This window comes from Amblyomma americanum, chromosome 9, assembly GCF_052857255.1.
Source record: "Amblyomma americanum isolate KBUSLIRL-KWMA chromosome 9, ASM5285725v1, whole genome shotgun sequence".
Taxonomy (NCBI): Eukaryota; Metazoa; Arthropoda; class Arachnida; order Ixodida; family Ixodidae; genus Amblyomma; species Amblyomma americanum.
Window position 1 is genome coordinate 85,139,352 of NC_135505.1, and position 17,392 is coordinate 85,156,743.

Below are 17,392 nucleotides of genomic sequence, written 5' to 3' on the forward strand. Positions count from 1 at the left end.
GCACGTGGCAATTAAATGAACGATCGCGAAGAGCAACTTGTGTCATACAAGCTCCACCGGAGGCAGCACCTGCCATCGTAGGTCAGTGGCGCAACGCTTAACCGCTGCATCTCTATGCCAGGAGAGGTATCAGAGTCCCATTGATCTATAAATGTAGTCATGAATGACCAATTGCACATATAGGGGGATTGACCGATTAACCCTATTTTGTCATACCCTTAAGCGTACTAAGTGTCCCCTTCAATTTTTTAATGCGTTTTTTCAGTTTGATGTGTCCGGTTATTACTGTCTACCATGCTAAACATTGCAGTCCTATGTGCAAAACACGAAAGCACCTGTACTTTACTTATCGCTAAAAAGCTGTCTAACAACAAAAAAACGTCTGGTTCGCTCTGCCAAAATGTAATTCTGTACACTTGTGTGAGACATATAAGTCCTCTGACTCTTATTATAAAACCGCACTAAAACAAACTAAGGAATCGTTTTCCAATAGCACTCTGCCATTGATGCTACTTACTAACACTGGACAAGTTTGGAACATTGTTAACAAACTGGATTACTCTACAAATAACCTAAAAACGTTAGGTGGCCAGGTAATACTCAGTGAAATATGCATGGATGTTCTTAATGTTTAAGGGTGCTTTTACAAACAATTTAGATATCACATATCCTCATTCACATATCAGATCACATATCACATACCCCATTATTATAGATCCTGCCGGGATTGAAGAAATAATTGAACAACTCAAGATGTCATCTTCATGTGGTTAGGACAACTTCATGTCTAGACTTCTAAAAAATGCGAAAATTTATAGTGCTAATTCTTCCTAAGCTACTTGAGCAATCTCTTGAATTTGGTTCTTTCCCCGCTGATTGGATGGTGGGCAAGGTGGTTCTATTAAACAAGTCTGGCGAGAAACATTCTTCTTATAACTACCAAGCCATTTAATTTATTAGCATCCCCTGTAAGATCATGGAACATGAAATCTGCTCTAATCTTGCAAGTTCCTTCAAATTTCAAGTTCAAATCTGTTTTTCAGTCATTGCCAGCAAGGGTTTCATAAAACATCTTCATGCAAGGCACAGCTTCTTTGTATTACACATGATTTGCATTTCATTCTTGACCAAAGTACTTGGCAGAGTGCACATTCTTCAATTTCTCAAAAATCTTTGACAGAGTTTTGCAACAATTACTTGTTTTCAAATTCAGTAATGTCAATCTCAGCCATAATGTTATTTTGTGGCTCTAGTCTTTCCTTACTAAGCGTTCTCAATTTGTGACTGCAAATCAAACTACCTCTCATTCCTTGCCAGTGCGCTCAGGCATTTCCCAGGGTTTGGTTCTTGGGCCCTTACTTTTTCTTGGTTATTTAAATGATTTGCCTCTTAACGTTGCTTTTCCTGTATGTCTTATCGCTCTTGACTGTGTTATTTACCCTGGAATTAACAGTGACTGTTACGCTTCTCTTCTTCAGTCTGATATTAACCATATTTGGAATCCTGTAACACATGCCGCATGGAATTTAATATTAAAAAATTTGAAAGTGTTTAACTCTGCTTAAAGCGATGTGCGACGTGTGAAAGCATGGTGAGGTAAATTGTGATGCCACAATCAATACCACATCAAGAAGATGCCTTGAATCTCAAAGAATTGACTAGCTTTTCCAGGAGTGGCCTGCACCAAATTTTTGGTAATGAGCCGAGTAAAATTTTGAGGTTGCCATTGTGCCAGGCACGCTCAATTACTGTTGGACGTGAATAACGCTTTTTGTCCAAATCGGCCAAGGTCAAATTTCGGACGTGGCTCTTTTGTTATTAGTGGCTTTGTACAGAGGAAAGAAAAGGTGTTGCTAGGCACAGCATCAGCCATTGAAACCTGAAGCTCCGGAGCTGTGGCTAGCATTGGCAGGGTCAGATTTGGGATTGGCCTGGGCCAAATTTGGAAGTTGCCATCGTGTCAGGCACGCCCAATTTGGTTGGTCAGATCGGCCAAGGTCTAGCTTCGAGCATGGCCCAGACCAAATTTTGGAAATGGTCTGGGCCAAATTTTTAGGTCGCCATCATGTTGGGTATGTTCAATTGTGATTGGACCTCCATTTCGGTTTGAATCATCCAAGGTAGGTCAAATTTTGGGTGTCACGTGGGTCAAATATTCGCAATAGTCCGGGCCAGATTTGGAGGTTGCCATCATGTCGGGCACATCCATTTTTTGGGTGGATACCTGTTCTGGCCCAAATGGTCAGATATTGGTAGTGCCCCAGGCGAAATTTTGGCAATGGCCAGGGCAAAATTTGGATATTGTCATCATGTCGGGCACACCCAAATATGCTTGGTCAGGTCAGCCAAGGTTAAATTTCTGGGGTGGCACGAGCAAAATTTTAGAAATGGTCTGGGGGAAATTTGCAGGTCGCCATTGTGCTGGGCACGCTCAGTTATGATTGGACATCAATTTTGGTCCAAATTGGCCAAGGTCAAATTTTGGCGTTGGCCCGGCCCAAATACTTGCTGCTTGGCATCACAGTTGCTATGGCAATGAGCGATGCACAAGCAAGATGAGCAAGGAAGATTTTTGCTCGGCTGTGATGATTGTCTAAGCGTTTTCATAATAATAATAGTGAACACATGCGTGTTTCTCAACATAGCACCATAACAGCCACTTACTAATTTGATAATACCCCCCTGGAAACTGTCATTGTACTTATATCTCGGTGTGCATATAACTTCTCGCCTCTCTTAGAAACTGCATTTTGAATTTATTGCTAACAGTGCCAACCATATGTTGGGGTACCTGCGTCGAAATTTCTACCTCTTCTTTAGTTCAGTACAATTACTTCTTTATAAAACTCTCGTTCGATCTAAATTGGAATATGCACCATCATTTGGTGACAGATGAATAGAATCTGAATTTGAATCTGTACAAAACCAAGTGTTCCTATTCATACTTTCCGCTTATCTCTGTAGGCTTTAGTGTAACCTCTATGAATACTACCTTACCGTTGCCACTGCTTTCACACTGCAGAAAAATTTCTCGGTTTTGTCTGTTTCACAAGATAGACCTACCCTACACGTTTCAGGCCACATCGTTTATCTCCACAAAGTAGGTGTTCCTTCAAGTTATACTAATATTTTTTTATTCATTTGATTGAAAACAGTGAAAACAAATCCAATACAGAAAATTTCGCCTGTTTTGTTTAGATTTGTTTTCACCGTCTGATTTCCCACCATAGTTCTGTCTTTGCCATATTTGTCTTGCTATTTCCTTTTTCCTTTTTGTCGCCTCCATCCTGGTAATAGATATATTTTTTTTGCTGCACTGTATGGTATTCACTGTATGTTGTCACACTCCCTTCTGTAGTGTCCTGAGGCCCTGAGGGTGAATAACTAAATTAAATAAATTATGGTGGCACACACAAGTTGCTGTTTTGAAAGCTTTCACCAGCATTTTACTTCATCTTTGGTTTCAGGTGAGGTGCAATCTAATAATAGGGCTGTGCCAGTATTGTTACTATTACATGCTGTAAAGAGCTCGTATGCAAGGCTCATAGGACTTGGCTTGTGGACAATGGTTATGTGGTGCTGTTTTCAGCTAATGTATTCTATTTTATCATGACCGTGGTATTGCTATGAGTTCTGTTACGTTTGTTGTCTTAACAGTATTGCTTATCGCCACCAGCAGATAGCCCTATCTCGCTTTTTTCTCTACATGGGGCGAGTTGTCTCGCATATGGCTTTTGAACAATACTGGATGGTTGGCGAAGATTTGCAATCATGTGTGGCCAATTCTTCACCATTTGGGCCTTCTCGTGAAGATGCGTGCCTGTCGCGAGAAATATTCTCAGTTGTGCCTAAACTACGACTGACAGACTCAGTAATTTTAGTCCTGACAGCTGCTTTAGAAGACAGCTGTTTGCAATTCTTTGTGGACAGTCTTCCCTACTTAAGAGTTTGAGTTCTACGCCAGCCTCCATGCACATTTGTCTCGCTGCCTGTCGCTTCTCCAAAGTACACATGTACGCATTGTCAAGCTGGTGTCTTTCACCATATACCATATTTTGCTGAAGAAAGGAAAAAAGAGCTTGGCCTTTAAAAAAAAATAGGCTGCTCTGAAGATCAGGATATTCACTGTAATCTCTTTGGCTTGATAAACATTGAAGGGGTCCTAATGAACTAAAATTGGTTAATGCACTTTGTAGTTATTGGTCTTAAGGCCAAGGTAGCAATGGTAGGTACAAATGAGGTTAACTTGGCTGCCTTACATGATATTTAACTGTTCTTGGGAAAAATGTCAACTGTCTTAAGTGCATTTTTTTTCTACCGTTCATGAAAGACACGGGACAAAAAGGACAGACGCCACGTATGTCACACCGGTCACCAGTGAGCGCTGTAGAAAGCATTAAAGAGACGCAACACTGATTTTTAAGGACCCAGTTTTTTTTTTTTTTGCGCAATGGAAAGTTTACTAGCTAAGGTTCTGGACCCCGCTACGGTTTTGTTGGAGACGGTGTAAAAAATTTTTACCAAGAATTGTTAAGTCAGAGCATGGGCCAGTTTTTATCTATGCCAATGGTCAGCGAAGCACAATGGTGATTGCACGTCGGCAAAAGTGTTGTGACAAAAACTAACACAAATCTCACCCTCCAGACACTATTAATATATCTTAACCAGTGTCTATTTTAGTTTCCACACCCAGAGCTGTTATGGCACAGTGATGTACCCCTTGTCAACAAAAGTTGTAGTAGACCGTGGTTGCCGCTTCATCTACGAAATTCAAAACACTGTATTGTCATCTAGTTACAGAGCTAAAAAGCACATGGTCGGCAATGCGAAGAGAGCATTGCGTTTTGTTGAAGGGCGCACTGGAGAGTGTGTTAACTATAATAAAACATGAACACTCTCGAGAAAAAAAAACGCTGTACATTAAAAACAGATGAATGATATTCTACTGAGATGTGTTCATGTGGTGGGCTACACTGATAATGTCAGCTACTGCATTAAAATGCTTTTTGTAATTGCTTATGCTTATTCTGGTTTTCTATGCTGTATTTTGCAGGCAAATCAAGATAAGGTCTGCTTGTTGCTAGAGGAACATCCTGTATGGAGAACTGCTGCCAAACCATGCAGATGATATCCTCATGCTCATATCCTTTCGAGCTGTGTATCTCGTGCTCTTAATTTCTGAAGACTGTATCCTTAATCGGGCACATCACAATCCTCCTGGGTAATTTCTGATAAGAACACAAGGGGTCTTGATTTGGCTGCACCTCTATACGGGCTGCGGACTATTTTGCGCCTACGTTTACGACTTTGTTGCATTTTGGTCCAATTCATTTGTTTCGCTTTTGGCTTTGTCGAGCTGCATGCATTGAGAGTTTTTTTGCAGGTCTGGGACTGGGCCCCGCCTTTGAATACGTCATCAGATGACGTTTGCTTTGCAACTTCCGGTTGTTGCTCCTAGCCCCCCAGCAGCAGCGTCGGCGGCGTGGCGGCATCTCTCCAATCTCTCTTCGCCTTCCTGGATTGCGGCGCGCGTCGGGTTTCTCTGCTTGTCGTCTGTTGTGGTTAGCAGTAATAAACCCGGACCTCGAGGTGCGACTGCTCGCTCTTACGGCCGTGATGGGCATCGAGCCCTATGCGTGCCCACGAAGAGCAGTGCGAGTGGCTTCAGAACTCCCGACAGAAGGAGGCGGCAGAGGAAAATTGAAACCATATGCGTGAAGGCAATGCCCTGGCCCGCGCCTGCCCGAGAGGGTCGCGAGGCGGCACGAGCAGACAATTTTCACGGCTACCGGAAGTGTGCCCGTGACGTCGTGGCTGCCGTGGCTCCAGCGAATGACAGCGTGTGGTGGCCTGGCGACGTCATGGTACAGTGACGTCTTTCTTCCACGATTTTAGTTCCAAAATCGGTCACTATGAGCACACCAATCGGCCCGCGAATTTTAAAAAACAGGTTTTGTTTTAATTTTTAATAAAATGCTGGCTCAAATCTGAAGACTTATGCTTGGTGTGAATGCTCATTAGCATCATTTCTAAACATAGACAAGATTTACAAGCGACTTTGAATTCTTTGCATAGTCCCTTTAATACTCAATCGGCTGAGTTTCCTGGGAGCATTGCAGCACAACGGTCTTCTTGGGTGGTGTCAAAACAGACTGTGATTTATTCTCACATATAAACATTTTTCTGGGATCCTAATCACACAACCAATGAAGGAGTGAGTTCGCTGCAGCGTTTGATGTAAACAGGAGCATGAAATGTTGAAAAGGCAATGGCTGCAGTATCTGCTGCGCCGTTTTGGGTCCACACTGCTGGTAATGGAACTTATTACAGCTACTACAACAGGCTTTGAAGCATATAGAAATCTTGAATAGGACAAGTTGGGCTAGTTGGTGGTGATCCATTCTTTTGTTGACAGCGCTTAAAAAACACAGACAGAAGACATAGAAGACGACGTCACAGGCGCTGAACTTCAACTTTATTCAGGAACACCGAACCACTGCATATATACCCAAAAACACAGGCTTCGACAAGCGGCGAAAATTTTGTGCACTCGTGGCAACAGAAATGATACAAGTTGTGGTCAAATGACAAGGGCTAAAACCAAAGAGTACAACAGGGCAGGATAAAACCAGAACAAGATGAGAAGTCATTTAAAAAAGAAAGAAAAACCTCCGACACGTGAAATAGTTTTGCGGTTTGACTAAAGGTATTTGCCAGAAGGGGTGTGATAACTTTGAACCAAAACATATATACCAACAAAGATCAAACATGGGGAAAAATGGGAAAGGCGTAGTGGGAAGAAAAAAAACAAGCAATGAAAACACATTAGTGATCGGACAGGGAAACGAAAATTTAACAATACAGATGAAGCCAATAATTAATGCAGCTAAACACAGAAGATGAATTGCGCTAGATAACTAAAAGGATAAAAAACGGGGATGAGCAAGAAAGGTGAAGCCAACAAAAAACATGGCTAAAGGTATAAGATGAGATGCAGTAAAGCCAAGAGAGAAAGATAAAATATGAAAAAATGAAATTCAACAAAAAGGAAGTCTAAAAGCAAGAAAAAGATAATAATAAAATCGATAAAAGGGAGATTGGCGAAAAAAGCAGAGAATGTAACTCCTTTGTAAAACCAAGATTAAAGGGGCTCTGAAACATCTTCCGAGAAGAGCACATTAACTCACTTAATCACTGCACTGTGTTGCCATGAAAACCAGAGCCAAATAATACTCTTCTACACGCTGCAGACGACCCACAGTCACATCAAAGTTGGCGAGCCCTTCCCGGCGATTTTTTCATGCTCGCACCCTCCTCCGTCCCCCGCATCTGCGTAGACAAGGTGAGGGGCGGCCATTGGTTAGATTCTTTCAGACGTCAGGCAGCTACCGTGGCCGCTTATCTCCGCGGGTCGGGAAGCTCTGCTCCCAGAGAGAGGTCGGCGAAGGAGCGCCTACCTTCCAACGTGCAAAAAGTGATGAAAGGAGAGGAAAAGGTGTGAATACGCTGAAATTCAAATTTTAACTACAGATAACTCGGCTTCTACAAAGCGCATTTAAAAACTCTTTGCTGGACACTATTCGTGAAGCAGCGTGCTTCAATATCCCAGGCATGCCGCAACTTTATTGAGCCCCCTTCACAGCCCTTTAAGTCAAACAGATCCAGAAAGAAAGGCTAACTCTTTTTCCGACAATGAAACCGAGGGGGCACTTACGCATTCACCCTCGTGCCTGAAAATCTCTCTGGCTTCCACTATTTCACGTGTCAGCTTGTTCCGGTGCTTTGATAACACAGTGGCTTTTTCGAACATTGGGTGGCATGCCTTTCTTGGGTCACAGTTTCGGCAGTGGACTGGCAGAGTCACCGCACAGTCAGGACAGATTCAGCCTTGTTCATCCCTTTACCTCTAACATGAAAGCTGCATAAATGTATAGCTGCAATTGCAGACTAATATGCTTCGGTTAAACTTGCCAGAGTAATTTTTTTAAGCCGGCTATTTCAATACCTGCATCTGTGAAACAAGTAAACGCAATATAGGCTGGAAGGGTGGAACTGACATTAACCTATCTAAATTCATTAAGTGTGTGTGTCTTCAGCCCTACCATGTCACTGACTCGGTCACCACTGAGTTTTCCATGCTTTATTTCTCTTCTAGTGTGCTTTAGCAAAAGACGGCACGGTCGTAGAGATCGCACCGTTCGCAGTTCTTGGATGTACGCATTCTTCTGTGTCCTTAATTGCATAACAAATGCAACGGTTTGTTATTTTGAGTTGCTGTGAAAAGTGTGATCCTTTATGAATCCTGCAGCGGTATGTCTAAAAAAACAGTTCACGGTGTATTAGCGTGACTTGTGGAAGCTGGTGAGCCATATCCCAATGTCTGTAGCCAGCAGCTTGCGTCGAAAACTGGTACAAACAGCCACTAGTTACTGTATACCACTAGGCATTTTTTGTATATGGTGGTCGTCCCGCTGTGCATGCTTGCATGACATACAAGTCTGGAATCTCTTTTCCGTGTCCTAATAGCCACGAACCAGGAATGAAAAATGCATGCTATCCTTCGATTGCACTAAACCGTCTACTTTAAAATGCAGTGCTACCTGCCGTATTGAACAATGCTGGTGTCCATTATAAGTTAGGACTTATAATGGGCATTCCCCGCATTTAGCCGTTGTGTGCTTGTCTGTCTGTTTGGTTGTGTGAAGCCTGCTTTGTGCCAGACTCCTCACTGGTTGCCCGCCACCCGCCCACTGGGTTGTGGGGAACTTGCCCAGTTTGTGTGTGTGCACATGCCCGCACGCACACCTAGCAACCTGCCGACAGTGACAGGTTCGCAAGAGGTTGCGTGGGAAGAGACCCAAACAACCCAAGTCGCATCGATGGTAGCACCTTCTATAGCAGGCCAGTGGCACCTTGCTTAACAGCTCTGCCACTGCACCAGGAGTAGCATGAGAACTTCTAGGGATCTATGAAAGTTGAGAATGATCAATTCCTTATACATGGGCATTAACCTGTTAAAGCTATCCGCATAGCTACCTTCCATGAACACCGGAAATGTGAAAATTAAAGTGGTAGAGCACTTCAATCGCATTTAGCCTTAGTGTGCTGAATGTAAACTAGAGAATGGCCCATTCGACATATATGCTTATTGACTCAGTAACCCTCTTGTGTCCTATCCAGTTTTTTTCCAGTAGCAATACAGTGAACGTTCTCTTCCAGCTTGTAGGCTTAGTCATGGGAGCAGTTCTGTACATAACGTGCGCAGGTAACGCCACTTTGCTGCTGGGGTAGGAGTTGCATATCATGTTATGACTGCATATTATCGACTGTCCTTCCGAATTTGTCTCGGAGATGACATCCACAAGGATAGCTTTGCTTTGAAATGCATAATGCGTGTTGTGCCGATAAAATAGGCAACAGCTGCAACATGTATGATGTTCAATTTAGGGTGCACTCTGTTGGCTTGTGACGCTTGATGTGGTGGATCTCAGTTTTAACTTAGCCACGTGTCTGCATCTAAAATCACATCAGCGTTCCCTAGATGCGTCACACCATGGGTCTCGTATGTATGGGAGTCGTCTCGCTGCTGACATGTGTTTGTCGCAAGATTAAATGTGTTCTTGCATTTTGATGGCTGCTGCTGAGACATTAAGGGGCCATGGTGCCTCTTGATCACACTGAATATTCTCTGCCTTACCCGTGCACAAGTAGCTGCGGTTGAAACCCTGCTTTGTGTAACTGACACTTTTACTTGTGTACGTTCTGTTTTTTGTGTGTTATCTTGCAGGCAAATCAAACATATCAGCTGTAGACGGTCTGCTGGATGATAGAGGAACAACGTGCTTAGGCAACTGCTGCCAAACTATGCATATAATATCCTCAGGCTTATATCCTTTTAAACTGTGTGTCTGATGCTCTGCATTTCTGATGACTCTGTGCTCATTTAGGCACATCAGAATCCTTCTGGGAAATTTGTGACAAGAAAAACGAGAGGTCTAGATTTGACAATGCTTATATACTGCTGTGGACCACTTTGGAGTTTACGGTTACCGCCTTTGGTTGGATTTGAGTGCTGTTCATTGGTTTTACTTTTGGCTGTGTTGAGCTGAATTGATTCAGAGTTTTCTTTTTTTCTCCAGCACAGATAATCTGCTGATCCTGCAATAAACAGGTCTTGCAAAATACAAGGCTAAGGAAAGCAAATTGTTCCCATATTCCCCTAAGTACTTAATCAGTTACGTGTGCTTGGACAAATTCGCCCCGATGATCTTCTTGGGTGCTGGAAAAACAGACTCTGCATTTATTTATTCTCACGTATAGACATTTTCTTGGTGTCATGAAGGAGTGAGTTCACTCTGGTGTTGAATACGGTGGGGCAACTTTACTATGGCGGGCATGAAAAGGCAACTGATACGGTACGAGCCACGCAATTTTGGATCCACTCTGGTATTTTATGGAGCTTGGTAGTAGCATTTTAACAGGCTTTCAAGCATAGAAGACCTTCCTGTCACTTGCGACCCTTTTCACACTATGATAAAATGTATCCCTTCTCCATTAAGAAAATCATTCCATTGTACCCAATGCATATCTCTATCTTATAAGCACTGCTGCTCCACAAATAACCGTCATTACTCATGGCTGTTGAAGTTAACTAATCTGCTCTTGAAATCAACTCTGGGATGCCACTTTGTGATTGTTAAATCTGCAGAACAAATAGGCACTTCCGCTAGTGTCAGTTGGATTTTTTCTTACTTTTTCTGTCTTTGCTATAAATGACTTTCCAGTCCAATGTACGCCAGGGAATAGAATCTGTCAAGAATGAACCTTTCAAGCTGCTTCCAGCCCTTACTTTCTGGGTGTCTTACTGTTGAAAGCCTGTAAATTCATATACCCAGTAGTAGTATCGAGTATTGCATGCGCGTTAAGCCATAAACAGAATGTGATGCCTTTCAAGCATGCAAGTGCCTGCTCCATTATACGTGCTCGATACACAAAACTTATAAACAATGTTGTTCCTTTGGAGTCTCCTGCTTGGGCTACTGTGCTGTGTTTCAGTTTGCAGGCATTAAGACCAGTATTACGAGTATAAAGAGTGCATACCTGAGGACAAACCTCTGAAAGTAACCGAGTGCTGCAAACTTGGGCAAAAACTTACCTCCAGTTATTTGCATGTGCGAATTTAGGTCCATGACAATCCATCTGGCTCTGCCAAGAGAACTATCGCAACCAGCTGTGCTAAAAATACCACAGTTCATGTTGCATTTTAACATCTTAGAAAACATAAGCTTCAAGGATTTGTTCTCCTATTTTACTGCAGAATGCCAGGTGCACTTCTTTTTTTTCTGTCTTATCCTTTCACATGTTGTGCCTGCAGAAGTAAGAAAATGGCGGAATTGGCAGTCGGATGTGGTTTTTGTGAATTCTCACTTGTGATTTGTGCATTGTCATTTATACAACAGCACATAAGCGCCCCTGCTTGTGGGATTAGTTTTTTGGTATAGTGACTCTCCTGTGTTCATTGTTTTGCAGGCCATCATTGAAAAACCAGTGCGTACAAGGTTCCACAGGAAGAAACCTTCAACACCATGCCTTCCAGCCTTCCATAACTGCATTGCTTGACGCTCATAACCTGAAAGATTGCATGAGCAGTGATCTCGGTGCATTGTGTCTAAGCACAAAGTGGAATCAAAATGGTTTTGATATAATTGTCTGAATCGTAGGGATCTAAATAATAAGGGAAATGGGCATCACCCTGAAAGTAAATATTTTGTTTCTTGAACTTGTTTCGTTAACAATATAATTTTCTTTCCACAGGAATGACAACGGGTTTTGCAAAACAAGGGTTTAACGGATGGCTGCATAGCGGTCTCTTCAGGTGTTACTGATGCTGAGGGGTCACTAGGTTCTTTTTTCTTCTTAGCTCGAGAGTCGTGGAGCACCAACCATTGGTGAACATTGGTTGAACAGTTTTCATTGAGCTCTCGGTGAGGTTCCCATGTCTGTTGTGGGACATACAGAGCACCTTACGCGCACAGCAGTCAAGGGGAGCCTTCGCCCTGTGTACTGTTGTGAAGTTCAATTACTTGTAGTAATATTAGCGTCATATTATTTGGTCGCTCAGTATCAAGCGCCAAGAAGGGAGTAGGCCTTGTGCACGAGGGCCAGCTGGTCTTGCAGTGATCCATGGCAAGCCAAGCACTCACGAGAATAAGGGGGAAGGGGAGGCAAGTGGTCTGATTGGCCGGAGAGGGCATTCCAAAGGAGAATGGGTCAATTAGGCATGTGTTTCATAGCAGTCATAACATTTGTGAAATTTTGCATAGTGTTGGAAGAAAGTGTATGAGAGGTTCATTAAAAAAAAAAGTGCCGTGCCAATGTGTTGTGTCATTAAAACTGACTCTCATGAAATGTTGAGCCTACACAGGCAGACTTGTACTGTCTTTCCCATGATGCCAGTGAGAAGTGGCCATTGGTTAGATTCAGACATCATGCAGCTACCGCGGCCAATAAGCTGCTTAGCTCCGGCAGGTCGGGAAGCTCCGCTCCCAGAGGGGGGTCGGCGAAGGAGTGCCTACCTTCCAGCGTGCAAAAAGTGACGAGAGGAGAGGGAAAGGCACGCAAGCACTGAAATTCAAATTTTGACTACATATAACTCAGCTTCTACAAGGGGCATTTAAAAAATTCTTGCTGTACACTCTTCGTGAAGTGGCGTGCTTTAATATCCCAGGCATGCCGCAAATTTATTACAGCCCCTTTCACAGCCCCTTTAAGTGCAAAAAAAATTGACGGTGGTTTAGTTCTGGTTAAAGGCTAAACCTGTAGTGGCGCGAAAGCTACACCTGGCTGAGTGGAACTTGGTCACGTAACGTACCACGTGATCAGCCACGGTGCCGCACTGCCGGCAGCTGCTCCGCACCACGTGACCAACCATGTGACAGCCACAGGGTGGCTGCGCTGCCACCGGCACGGCATCGCCACGCTGAATGCTCGAAATGCTACCGTAATGTAGATATCGCTACAAAACTTGCCAGCTTAAATTCTGCGGTTTTTCTCCAAGTTCCTTTTGAAGGTTGACTTTCAAAGATCACTATGAGGGATACGGAAGATTTATTTCACCGAACTGTGGTAAATACTGGTGATATTTGCCTTCGGTATCCTGGAAGGTATTTTGTGTGACCTGAACTGCTTACCGAACTGTCACACTTGTGAATTCTGTTCACTGATGTGAAGACTTGTACAGAGGCCATGGTCTTGTCGGAATTTTAGCCTTTAGCCGTCTCCTCCTCTGAGACACTGTATGAGCAGCAAATAAAGGATAAAAATAGCGATGTGGTAAGCATAGCTGTCTGCTGCTCATTTAGTTATTAAGCTCATTTGGATAGACTTGAGAGCATCATGATGCCAGTAATGCAATTGCAATGGTGAAAGGCAGTGACTTTGCATGGATTGCAGTGGCTGACTTATATTGTTGGCAGTGATGATATTTATAGCAGCCTAAATGCTCTCTTCAACTGTGTGCAGAATTCACTGTAGAGATGTCTTGCTACTGGTCTGAATTCTCCTTGAGTCTAACCTACTGATTAAAAATTTTGGTAAACATCCACAACTATTGATGAGTGTCGTCCACATTCGTCTCGTATCCCTATCTCCAAGTGAACTGTGGAGTGTTGCTTCCTTTATTTTATTGAAAGTAATCTGCCTTTAAGTCGCAGGTTCTGTGGTCATGCAGACCGGACACAGTGGATCTCCTGTCCAAGATTCTTCCCATCTCAGCCATTGCATGGAACCTACTCTTTCTGGCATAGGGAACCGCCATGGCAAACCCACCGGAAAGAACCTGCTCGAATGCACCCACTGCAACAGGGGATTCAGATACAGGTCCAAGCTTGAGACACATCTCAGAGTGCATACCGGCGACCGCCCATACCAATGTGACCATTGCAGTAGCAGCTTTGCATTGAAGAAAACCCTGGTAGGGCACGTGCGCACTCACACTGGGGAACGTCCTTATCATTGTGACCATTGTGGTAGCAGCTTTGCATTGATGAAAACCCTGGCAGTACACCTGCGCACTCACACTGGGGAACGTCCTTATCATTGTGACCATTGTGGTAGCAGCTTTTCGTCGAGCAGTCACTTGGTTGCACACATCCGAACCCACACGGGTGAAAAGCCGTTTCAGTGCCAGCTCTGCCCCATGGTTTTTGCAGAGCACTCAAGCCTTGTGACTCATGTTAGAACCCATAAGGGCGAAAAGCCCTACCAGTGTGACTTGTGCCAAAAGACATTCAGTAGGAGGCGATCTTTGAGAAAGCACAAGGACTCGATCCACCAAGAATAGAAGTGGCCCGTGATGCCATTAGTAAATATGTTTTGCTAGATATCTTTTTGAGTACAAGCTAACAAGATTCTGACTGGATACCCTATGAAACAAGGCTGTTAGCTAACCAGTATCATTAGCTAAATTTGTAGGTTTTGTTTGTTTTGTGGAACTTGTTAGAAAACGACCTTTGTTGTGCCTTTAATCAACACACAGACAGTTGGCCTAAGTCTTTCCTGAACAAGGCAGGTGATCCTGCTAGGCTCGTAAACTTCCATGGGCTGATATAAAATCATGGCCATCCCCAGTGTTGAAAGGAGGCTTTCAGTAACGTTATACGCATTATTTTTGGCTGGTGCCAGTTGTCAGCCTGCTTGAGTAAAGAGATTTCGGGGAGTCAAAGGGTGTGCAGCACTTCTTTTTAATCTTGCAGTCTGAGTGTGCTATTTTTAGTGATGATTATTTCATATGCAATATGTTTATGTACAAGTGTCAAATGTTGCATTTTTTATCTTTTGTGATTACAGGAGGCACACTTTATTCTTTTGTTCTAAGATTTATATTGTATCTGCACCGTTGTAAACTGTTTAGGGTCAGAGGCCTCGTCAGGCACAACCAACCTTTAGGTTCTGCCCCTGCGTCATGCTCTGTGTTCTTTATGATGCTGAAATAAAAAAAAATTGCTCAATAATATCACTGCTCCTATACTTGAGAACACAGGAAAATCTCCTCGTGTAAAAATCTGTGTGTTTATTCCAGCAGTGTTAGAGGTAGGAACGAGTGGGAACAAATAGGTGTTCAGCCTCAAATTGATACGTCTTGTGTTAGTTTGCAAGTTTCAAGAGTGGCATGTTGTCTAGAACGAGAACTAACAAAAAAGTTCACTAACATCTGCCTCACCTTTCATTAGAGCACTGTCTTGGCTGGATATGAATGCCATTTTATGTGTAGGCTGTTAGGTTCACACCGTTTTCAATCTATTTTGGTTGTCAGAAAATCAGCTGTTTATGACCATTTCACTTTGAATCGGCTATCTTTGTTGCATTGGTGTTGCTTGAAAAAGGCTTATCTGTTCACATAAGCTACCATGGTCTTTGGTTATTTAAACAAAAAATACTCTACGTACTGGAGACGAAAAATATTGTAACCTTGTTGTGTATTGTAAAGCTCCTAAGTTAGGTGATTTGTGTGAAATTGCTGAGTGCACAGTAGCATTTACCGCATTTGCCATTACAAAATGTTCAATTTATTCTAGCTTTTTGTACAGCTCACTTGACATATTGTGCATTAAAATTCAAAAGCAGCGCAGTTCTTTGGTTTGCCTGCTGAGACTCAAAGCTGCCGTTCCCTTTTTTTTACATTATACTTCCAGCATCCACAGACATCATTGTGCCTTGCATCTAGGAAAGGCTTTCTGTCGCTCTCTTCAGCACTGAGTGCTGTTCCCCACAAAAAGAATATTCTGTCTGATGGTGTTGCGTTACCAGTGGTACATCAACTTGCGGTAATCAGTGAGTTATTGCTTTTTGACATTTACCCAAGCCCAGCCTTACGGCTACAAAGGAAAGCTATGTAGCTTCCATGAAAACCTCTTAGTGAAAAATTATTTCGTCATGGTCCGGGATTCGAACCCGGGACCACTGCATCACAGGAGTGGTGGCTCTACCAACAAATTTTATTTAACTACGAGGTTTCTGTTGAAGCTCCAAAGCTTTGCTTTGTTGCTGGCTGCGCTCGGCTCGATGCCAATGACTTGTTACTCCCTCATTACAAATCTACTCCACCTTGGGAGATTGCCCTCCAAAACGTTTGACCAACTTGCATTAGTTTTGGTGTCGCTTTGGAGGAAATTTTAAATCTTTGATTCTCTCAACCACCATGACAAGCCCTTGCGTACATCGATTCGAATAAAAAACAATGATATCCTTTTCGGAAAACTTAAAATAACCCCGGCTTTTTTATATGTCGCACATAATGCAGCCCTCCCCATGCCTTGCATCCTTATTCTTTGAAGCTGAAACACAGTTGCACTGCTTGTGCTGCGTGCACCTTTGCTGCTATAGCTTTGTGGCCAGCACCATGAATCTGGACACAGGTGCCAGTCTTATTGATTTTAATCAATGACTAAAATGCATGCTCATGCTACCATCTTTCACTTATTTCAGGGGTGGACTGCCCGATTAGGCTGTCAACGGCTGCTGTTCATTCAGGTTAACGTTAATTATATATATGGGGCTACGAGTCTGGGGCAGACTTACGCGGCAATATATTGTTACGGGAATAAGCGCCCAGGGCGCTTCTTCCCGTAACAATATATTGCGTACGCCGACCAAGTGCCGTCCGCGGAAGAAGCGGCACGCGGAGGAGCGACCGCGCGCAGACGAGGATAAAGGTTGGGGACGAAGTTCCTTCGGCTCTCGAACTTTGTGTGCTTTCCTTTGGGCGGGACCGTCATCCCATTGCATATTTTAGTGGCAGCGGTGGGATGGCGCCCACCCGCGCTCGGAAACGGGCTGCGGAAGGGGCCGAGGACGGTGAGCGATCTCCAACTGACACGGAACACAGCGCGGCGGACGATGCTGCTGATCTCGGGCGTTCCGACGGCCTGCCCCTTTCCCCGGCACTGGAAGCTAGGGAGCCTTCATGTGCTTTCTTAAAAAAAAAAGCACATGAAGGATCCTTACCGGAGGACGCCTTTGAGCGCCTCTATAGGCGACTGGACCAACTAGACGCGAGGTTGGAGGCAGTCGAGCGTGGGCCCCAGCTTGCTGTACCGATGAACCCGAACCGTCGCGAGCTGGAGCCTTCCTTCACCACCATGGAATCGTCCGCACTAGTGCCCGTCGGGCTGTCCTCGCAGTAGGATCGTGTGATGCACGGCGCGGGTGCGCCCCTTCCGGTCCGCAAGCTGGGGATGGCGTTGGAGTTGCCGACTTTCGACGGTACTGCTCCGTGGGAGGCTTACGAGGTACAGCTGGACACCATCGCGGCGGCTCAGGGATGGGACGCCGGCCCGAGGGCTGTGATGCTCGTCTCTGAGCTTCGGGGCCGAGTGGCGGAGCTGCTCCTGAA

General features: G+C 44.0%; 2 protein-coding genes across 2 annotated transcripts in view; both read left to right on the forward strand.

The window, feature by feature from the left end:
• LOC144105609 (uncharacterized) overlaps positions 1-17,392 on the forward strand; it is a 166,627-nt gene that overhangs the window by 8,563 nt on the left and 140,672 nt on the right. Inside the window, exon 2 of the mRNA XM_077638731.1 lies at positions 5,054-5,383. The gene's annotated coding sequence lies outside the window, so the exon portion shown is untranslated. The remainder of the gene's footprint in view (positions 1-5,053; positions 5,384-17,392) is intronic.
• On the forward strand, positions 5,387-15,657 carry LOC144105610 (uncharacterized). Its single transcript, XM_077638733.1, has 2 exons — positions 5,387-5,864; positions 11,530-15,657. The coding sequence occupies exons 1-2, from the start codon at positions 5,421-5,423 to the stop codon at positions 11,617-11,619; spliced, it is 534 nt and encodes a 177-aa protein (XP_077494859.1). The 5' UTR covers positions 5,387-5,420; the 3' UTR covers positions 11,620-15,657.

Coding starts and splice junctions, on each gene's coding strand:
- LOC144105610 (XM_077638733.1), top strand. CDS start 5,421: ATGACGTTTGCTTTGCAACTTCCGGTTGTTGCTCCTAGCCCCCCAGCA. Junction 5,865..11,529: donor GGTGGCCTGGCGACGTCATG/GTACAGTGACGT, acceptor ATTGTTTTGCAG/GCCATCATTGAAAAACCAGT.